Below are 8,907 nucleotides of genomic sequence, written 5' to 3' on the forward strand. Positions count from 1 at the left end.
CAATTTCTATCATTTTGGTTAGCTAACATTTGTTTGCTAAATCTAGAGATGCGGATATTTGTGGAGCCTATAGTCACTGGTTGAGCCGTGAAAGCAACCACTAATGCTTGCATTAGAGAATAAAAAAAGACAGCCCAGTGCATGAAGCATCCCGCGTTCACACAGGATTCGGGGAAGGGTCGCACCAGAAGGGGGTGTGATGTAGGCAACCTATCCTGATGTAATCATCAGATTCCACGGCTTCCCGTGACCTATAGGTCACACAAAGACAACTTTACCATGAGAGAGATGGGAAATCCAACAAATATCCAAGATTTCATCTAGGCAATGCTATTAGGCAAAACTGATACATTCATCAATAACCTGTACTATATACATTCATCAACAATCTGCACTATATACATTCATCAATATAATCGTAAAATTTGTAACGCAACAATCATACTCCAGAATACTTATTTAGATGAACCACCGCGCCAGTAGCCCCATTTACTCATCCCGCATTCAGCCAAGAACTTCTGATAATCATGGTCCAGTTTAGCATAAGCACGTGAATGATCTTCCGAATGGAAATTATCTTGATCATCTGTGACATTCTGTTCAGCAGTTCCAATATGTTAGCAGGGTAACCTATGTAGTCGGGGATTTCGCAAAACATTTACAGAATCAAAGCAAGAAGCACGTATTGTTCACCGCACTCTTAACACCATGTAAAACGGAAAAGAAGGCGAACACACGTGCATTAATTTCTATGATAGAAAGTAATGTTGAGATAATAAGATACTAGTATTGTTGATTATCAAATTATCAAATTTTCATCCGAAAGCTCCCTGACAATCGTGAAGTTCTCAAGGTAAAATAAGCTCATGCGATGCAAGAATCAACCATATTAAAGGAAAAACATCAACTTCATGCACTTCCACAAATTACTTAGGGGTCGCTTGGTTTGAAAACACGTTATGCTAGAATTAGTTAAGTTGTGATTAGTTATCTGGGATTATTTCTTATTAACTATATCATATGCTGTATTAATCTTGAGATTGTCAATTTTACTGCTTTATCTTGGGATTACTGTTCCACCCTCTGATAATAAGTTATCCCGGTACTATTTTTATTTTTGGGATAACTTATCCCAAGATTAGTAACCAAACAAGGGATAAGGCGATACTAAATTTTTATCCCAGGATTATCTTTGCTAATCCATCATACCAAACGACGTCTTAGTTGTTAGTTATTCCTGAAATTTGGTGGCAAATTGCCAAGAACATGTCATAAAAGAAATTTCTTTTCCCTGAGATGCCTTAAAATGAAAATTACAGAACTAAAATAAGCCATACTGAGGTAATTATAGAATCAGTAAAACAAAACATGAAGCAGAGTGGAAAACTGAAGGAAGACTGCGAACAAAATAGTAATTTTTGCTCTGAAATACTTACATCAATGTCAGGTCTTGAATCAGTATATGACGCATCTGGATCGCTCAAATCGCGAAGAGCTAATTTCCATCTCATGCTTCCAGATGCCTGACGAACATCTTGCAATTTATTTCTAGCAACTCTATGGTGAAACGCAGTCACTATGCATCTGATGCAAAAGGCTATCAGAGGAACCAGAACTAGAAAATAACCAGTGGTTTTGCCCTGATAATAACATTCACAAGTCTGTTGAGGGATCTATCAACATTTCAAAAGGGTCTGCACACTAATCATTTGCAATAGATATAATTATTGTAACAAACGAGACAAAGATACGACATCTCTCAAGGAAGTCCTTACATATGGTAAATGACGGCACGAAAGCACAGATAGGATCTTCTGGTTGAAGTCTTTGCCATAAAGTTTCAAGCGCCGGTTCGTTTCAGACACATCAATTTTAGGTAATCTGATCATCTTTCTTTGACACTGACAAGCAACATTAGAAGAAAAAAAAAATTCCAATTAGAAGCAAATTAGAACACTTTTACTTGTATTGCAGCTGCTAAAAAGATCTGTTTCTCTGCTAAATCATGTAAATACTGCATCCAAGTTTGTCAGAAAATATATTACAAGATTTTGTCAAACGCAATACGCGAATGCATATCTTGAATTATCTGAACAGATCAATCTCTAAGGGCTTCCTAATCTTGTAACTCATTCCAAAAAATTCAAAGGTATGAGTGAATGACTAGACAAACTAGCTGGATTGACGGTAAAAGTTCAGAACATAACGGATCTTATTCTTACCTCCCAGAATGACAAAATATCTTACTGATGAGAGCCTTAAAGCAACGCCTATTTTATGGATTTTAACAACTAAACAATAACAAAAAAAAAAAGGACTCCAGAACTTTCTATTTGGCCTTCCATTTTACAACTTTATCATAATCATATCACGGAAACTACATCCCTATAAGCTGACATCAAATTAAATACAACCTTCTTTTCTGAAAATATTTGCTGACTTTGTTATAGTTTGTTTAGGCTTTTACTTTCAGCTTGGTAAGTACAAGGGGCTCTCGATTGAGCTGGCTGTCATTTTTTCAATTAGTTTATGTGGTCTATCATCACATATATTAAAATCAATAGTGCAAGAGCATCAATTTCATTCTCAATTATAGCACATCATCATTAGACAAGAGTTACACAAAGCCAATTCTTTAGCACCCAGCTTCATAGGCAATGAACAAATTAGAGCAAATCTGATGACTCGGACCCATTCCTTGGTCTCTAACTAGAGAAGTAAATGCTTGAGCTTGAGAAGCTTCTGGCACAGTAGGTCCGTAAAATTCACTAGGATAAGCGGTATTATTGAACCAGGCAAAACAACAAGCAATGAAACCAAAGACGGAAAAGCCCCTAAGCTATAAGATAAGTAAGCGGAGTAAAAACCAACTTTCGATTCAAATTAGAGAAATGCTGAGCTTTATCCGCTTCAATTCATTAAGGTATTATTATAGCCTTCTAAATAGTCAGAGTGGGAACTCAAAAGTAAGAACTCTTAACCATCATTTTACAGGCGAGAAATCCCCTAGATCCTGTGGTACGAAGTTCGGAACTAGGTAGATAATGGGCTCTCCCTTTACCCTTCTCCACATAAATACCAAGCTTTTGTCTGCTCCAGAGTTCGAACCTGTGACTTGCGCTTAACCCACACATCACAAGTTGCAGTCTTACCTCTAGACTGAAGCTCCGGGCTACAGCCACATTCCTTTTGGCGATAGCTGGTTTGCCACAAAAGTGGCATATTGGGTGGGATAAATGATATGGATGTTCTTTGGAACATCAGAATACAAGAAAAGTGTAACTATTTAAGTATAACTATGTTGGCACATAATATAAATAATTAAGTAGAGAAATTAAAAGTATACTCTCTCTAATAGTTTAAGCTTTTATATGAGATGATAACAGAAATCAATATGGCATTAGAGCATGTAAAAATCCTTGGTTAAAATCTCACCACCACCCAAAAATAAACCCATGAAAAGGTTAGGTCCATACGTGAGGGGCAATGTTGAGACATATATAATTAAGTAATTAAAAATATATTCTCCCTGTTGGCTCCGTGTGCCCTATAGATTCACGGGCAGCCACTGATGTTGGCATTAGGGTAGGCTGTCAACATCACACCCCTTGGGGCGCGTCCCTTCCCAGACCCTGCATGAATGTGGACGTTTTGTACATCGAGCTGTCCTATTAAAAAAGTGTACTATCCCTAACAACTTAAACTTTTAGATGATATGGTCACACAATTCAAAAAACTAAAAAATGGCAGGATTTAGCATGTTAGTTCAATGTTCAATAGAATATTAGTAACTGTTAACCTGAAACCAAATGAATCCAAAAAATCATTACCGTTTGCGAGCAAGCTGTGATATAGGAAGGAATGTTGAGCAGTTGACCCTCAAAAACAAGGTCAACATCAATAATTTCCTTATTCGCAGCAGCAATTTCATAAATAGGCACCCTATATAACTTTGAAATTGAAGTCAACGTTTCATCCCTGCAAAAAATACACCAATAATCAAACAAAAATAACCCCATTTTCCCTCTTTCCTTAAATGTAAAGAAATATGTATACACATAGTTAAAACGTTGTTTTAGGAATTACTTACTCTTTCACCACATGAACCAAGAATTGCTTGGAATTGTTCAAGTGTTGACCATTTGAGAAAAACTCTTGAATTTGATATTTACACCTCTGAAAAAAACAAAACCCAGAAATCATTTACCGCATATTCAACATATTTTCATTTCACAGCGTCACAAAAGAAAAAAAAAAACTTTGTAAATAAAGAGAAAAACTGTGGAAGAGAACCTTAGGAAGTAAACTGAAGTGTTTGTATATGGAGTTAGCTTTAAAGGAAGAAGCTTTGAAGGGCAATGGAAGAGAGGATTGGCTTAGCTTTATTTCCATGGAATCATACCGCTTTTGAATTAGATTCACACAAAAAATTTTGTCACTCTCTTCTGAATCAATTGCTGAATAGAATAGTAGAAAACTAGGAAAGTTGGATTATAAAGTTATTTGGGCCTTTTTAAAGCTATGGGCTTCATCTCCATATTGCAGATTAGTTGGATGTTTACATAATTAGTTGCTCGAGTATAGGTTAGAAGAATTAACTTAAATAGCCATCTACCTAAGCGGTTAAATTTAAAATAGCCAGCGAAGGTATAATATGTATATAATAATATATATAATTATTATATAATTTATGTATACTGGCTAGAAAAAATTAACAATAAATTGGGCCGATTATTTGTGTAAAAATTCCTATAGGTTATTGCACCTAGATGGCCCATAAGAGGGGCATTTGCATCTATACCCGTTTTTTGTGCCACATTTTTACTTGTGTTCGCTTTGCAAAAAAAATTGCAAGCGTACCCGCTTTTTCGCATAACATCAGCATACGGGGCTGAAGTAGCAAAGGCAATCACCCAAAACTTTAGCATTCTAGTAGCCGGGCCTGAAGTTCAGCTCTAGAGCTGAAGTTTTTGTCTTTGTAACTGGGGAACTTCAGCTCTAGAGCTGAAGTTTTGTGTTTGTAACTGGGGAACTTCAGCTGAAGTTTTTGTGTTTGTAACTGGGGAACTTCAGCTCTAGAGCTGAAGTTTTTGTCTTTGTAACTGGGGAACTTCAGCTCTAGAGCTGAAGTTTTTGTTTTTGTAACTGGGGAACTTCAGCTCTAGAGCTGAAGTTTTTGTCTTTGTAACTGGGGAACTTCAGCTCTAGAGCTGAAGTTTTTGTTTGTTTATAATTTCATTTGCCACACCATCTTGACCAAACTGAATTTAACCTTGCGAACAAGACCTGAATCCTGACTAGTTCCATATTACAAACAGTTCAAACACCAAAAACAAACACTTCTAAAGAAACGAAATTTGCTGCTTAGTGAGATTCTTTTAGTTCATCCTCCTGATGAGCTCATTGATGTAATTCTCGCGGTTTCCAGCGTCACCACCTTCAACATAGTGGTTTCTCTTCTTCTTGAGTCCACCAAGAGGTGTCTTAAGCTGGAATGGCCATAGGAAGTTGTTAGCTTCCTTGAAATGTGGTCCAACAGTAGTAATTAATCAAACAAATCACCAAGTCAGTTGTATATATATGCATGTCACGTGGTAGGAAGTGACGAAGAAAGCAAATTGGTTGTTTCGGTGTATAAGTTGGCGTGAATATTTATAGAACTCATCGGAGAAATAAGAAGAAGCAGATAGGGATGAACCTTACTTCTGGAAAAGAAAAGATAAAATTTTGAGGAGGAGAAGGAGGAGGAGAAAGGGAGCTGAAGTTGTTTAAAAAGTGGGTACAAGTTAAAAGTTTTAAAAAAAATGAATATAGGTTAAATGGGGGCGACCAAATAGGGCGCCCCGTGCAATTTTTACAATTTATCTATATCTATATTATATTAAAAGTACGAAGGCACTTAACAAAATATTTTTGTTCATTTTTTTTTACCCTTTTAACATGAAGTTTACACTAGATAAAATAGTCAATTGATTATTTCTTTAATAATATTTAGGCATTTCAAATTAATTTAAATTTTGACTATAAATCTTTTCTTATTTGAGTTACGTACAAACTCCTAATACTTAGAAATTTTACATCAATTAAGATTCTACTTATATATCAATTTTACATCGCGGTCGCGGTCAACTCTTCGCGTTCGCGAAGGCTTAGCCCCACCTGCCTTTGCGTTCGCGTAGAGTCACTACCCAGCTCCCCCAAGAACCCCACAAAGCATCGCGTTCGCGGAGGCACAGTTGCGTTCGCGAAGGATAAGCCCCCCTCCACTTCGCGTTCGGAAAGAGTAACTCCGCCCCACTCCCAATTTCCCCTTCGCGATCGCTAGAGTAGCTTTGCGATCGCGAAGCACAAAACACCAGACATCAGATATAAGCAAAATCGCAGATGCCTAAGTCAAAAAATCACTCCATAGCCAATCTGAAACTCACCCGAGCCCCTCGGGCTCCAAACCAAATATGCACACAAGTGTAATAACATCATACGAACTTGCTCACGTGATCAAAACACTAAAATAACACCTAGAAGTACAAATCAGACATCAAAATGAATGATATTTTTAAAAAAAACTCAAGAACATGCAAATTTACAACCGGACATCCGAATCACGTCAAATCAACTCTGTGCAGACAAGTCATAAATAGCAAAATAAACCTATACCAAGTTTTGGTATCGAAATTCGAACATGGTCGCAATAAATTCAACCCACTGTCAAACTTATGAATTCTTTTATCCTTTAATTCACTAGTTTTCAACAAATTACGTTAAATCAAGTTAGGGACTTCTGGATTCGATTTCGGGCATACGCCCAAGTCCCAAAAAATGATACAGACTCATTAGGACCGTTAAAGCGCTTATCCGGGTTTGTTTACACGAAATGTTGACCGTAGTCAACTCAAATCATTTTAAGGCTAAATTTCATATTTTCTTCAATTTTTCATATAAAAATTTTCTGAAAAAGACTTGGACTTCGCACGCAAATCAAGAAAGGCTAAACGGAGTTGTTCGAGGTCTCGAAATACTGAAATGAAGGCTAAATCTAAAAATGACCTATCGAGTCATCACAGTGGTTCGGTTGAGATACAAGACATGGAGACGAAATTGGAGTCAATTAGGGAAAAATTAGACCAGTTTCCTACGTAAGATGTTTTTACTATGGATGAAAGTGATTTGTTTTATAGGTTAAAAGATGATCATTCTTTGTCTACGAAAGAACTTGAAGGAGGAAAGTATGACAAAGAAAGGCTCACAATTGTTATTTCTTGCAATGAGGATGGATCTAATAAATTTCCTTTATGCATTGTTGAAAAACATGCAAAGCCATGTTGCTTCAAGAATGTCAAGATGAACAAGTTGAATTCTCACTACCATGCAAACAAAAGAGCATGGACTACAAGTGTGCTTTTTGATGAATATATTTGTTGGTTTGACCACAAAGTGCATGGTAGATGAGTTTTGCTTGTGTTAAATAATTGTCCAGTACATCCAAGAAATATTGAAGGACTACAAAATGTTGAATTGATTCTCTTGTCACTCAACATGAAATAAAAGAATCAACCTTGTAATACTGGGATAATAAGAGCTTTCAAAATGCATTATCGTAGTAGATTTTATCGTAAGATATTAGAAGTGTTACACCTCACACTTAAATAAAGTATGGTAAGTGTGGATCCTAGTGCAACCAATTAGCTGGAGGCACGTTCGAAGCTAGAAAGTGGTCACACGTTTCAGTGGGTCTGCACCAAGTGTCCTATCGTGCGTTGCAATCGGAGTGGGGCGACCCGTTTTGCACGTGGAAGTGGTGAAAATTCCTGTGTTCGGTAAGAGTATAAAAGGGAAATAAGGTTTTTTATCTTTCATTCTAGAAGTATCATCACAACAAGTCCTCTTAAAATACTCTCCATGCCTCTTTAGAATTTCCTAGTGAATTAAGGCGAAGTAGAAGGTAAATATGGATTTAGCAATATTTAACTCGAAGATCTTGGAGTCATTGCTATGTCAATTATCATCTAGTGGAATCGGTTCCGAAGATTCATTAGAGGCGAAGCTAACCACCGTAGAAATATAATTAGATCTCTGACCAGGTATGTAGGTCAACCTTCTTTCCTAACATAAGTTAGTGTAAGTCTCTCCTTCCTTCTAAGTGACTCCTGTACGGTAATGTGTGGTAGTTCTAAGTCCACTCAATGATGTTGTCCTTGTTCTGTGCGATTTTGGTGGTAACGTGTCCTTCCAAGTCTACATTATTTCCTGTTAGTATCCTGTGGTCGGAAAGTATGATCTATTCTAAAGTTCGAAGTTTCCATCTCTTGAAACTATTACTACATTGTACTTATATATATGTATCTATTTTACTTTACCGAGCCGCACTATAGTCGGCTGTGTATGGCATCTATTGTGTAACCACTGATCAGTTAGGTATGACAAAACATGATGTAAGATATTACCGAGCCCATGTGTGGCCGGATACGATGATGTGTGATGTGAGGCTATCGAGTACTCTTAAGGCCGGCTATGCCGATTTCTGTTGAGACTGGGTACGACCGAGACCTTTTGAGGCTGGGTACGACTGAGTCCTCTATGAGGTTGGGTATGGAGCGATGATGTGTGATGTGAGGCTACCGAGACCTCCTGAGGCCGGGTAAGACCGATTCTCTATGAGGCCGGGTTTGGAGAGATGATGTGTGATGTGAGGCTACCAAGTCCTCTTGAGGCAGGATACACCGAGTTTTGTTGAGATCGGGTACGGTCGAGACCTGTTGAGGCTGGGTATGACCGAGTCCTCTTTGAGGCCGGGTATGGAGAAACGAAAATTTTCCCCAGTGTATATATATCCAATAATGCATGGCCCTAATGAGAGACTAGTGTTGATACCCAATTTTTCCCTAAGTATTTTTATGTACTCAAAAT

At 37.4% G+C, this 8,907-nt stretch overlaps 1 protein-coding gene across 1 annotated transcript; it reads right to left on the reverse strand.

The window, feature by feature from the left end:
• Positions 1-296: 296 nt before the first annotated feature.
• LOC109205186 lies at positions 297-4,470 on the reverse strand. Its single transcript, XM_019367867.1, has 6 exons — positions 4,294-4,470; positions 4,091-4,176; positions 3,831-3,978; positions 1,776-1,901; positions 1,437-1,640; positions 297-596 (listed from the first exon to the last, which is right to left on the reverse strand). Exons 1-6 carry the CDS (start codon positions 4,390-4,392, stop codon positions 456-458), a joined length of 804 nt encoding a protein of 267 aa, XP_019223412.1. The 5' UTR covers positions 4,393-4,470; the 3' UTR covers positions 297-455.
• Positions 4,471-8,907: the final 4,437 nt, after the last annotated feature.

This window comes from Nicotiana attenuata, unplaced genomic scaffold, assembly GCF_001879085.1.
Source record: "Nicotiana attenuata strain UT unplaced genomic scaffold, NIATTr2, whole genome shotgun sequence".
NCBI lineage: Eukaryota > Viridiplantae > Streptophyta > Magnoliopsida > Solanales > Solanaceae > Nicotiana > Nicotiana attenuata.

Bases quoted from the DNA above. Each gene is read 5' to 3' on its own strand.
- LOC109205186 (XM_019367867.1), bottom strand. From the start codon at position 4,392: ATGGAAATAAAGCTAAGCCAATCCTCTCTTCCATTGCCCTTCAAAGCT. The intron at 1,902-3,830 runs GTAATGATTTTT...GTTGCTTGTCAG, and splicing joins TCACAGCTTGCTCGCAAACG to TGTCAAAGAAAGATGATCAG. The intron at 597-1,436 runs GTAAGTATTTCA...ACTGCTGAACAG, and splicing joins ATTCAAGACCTGACATTGAT to AATGTCACAGATGATCAAGA.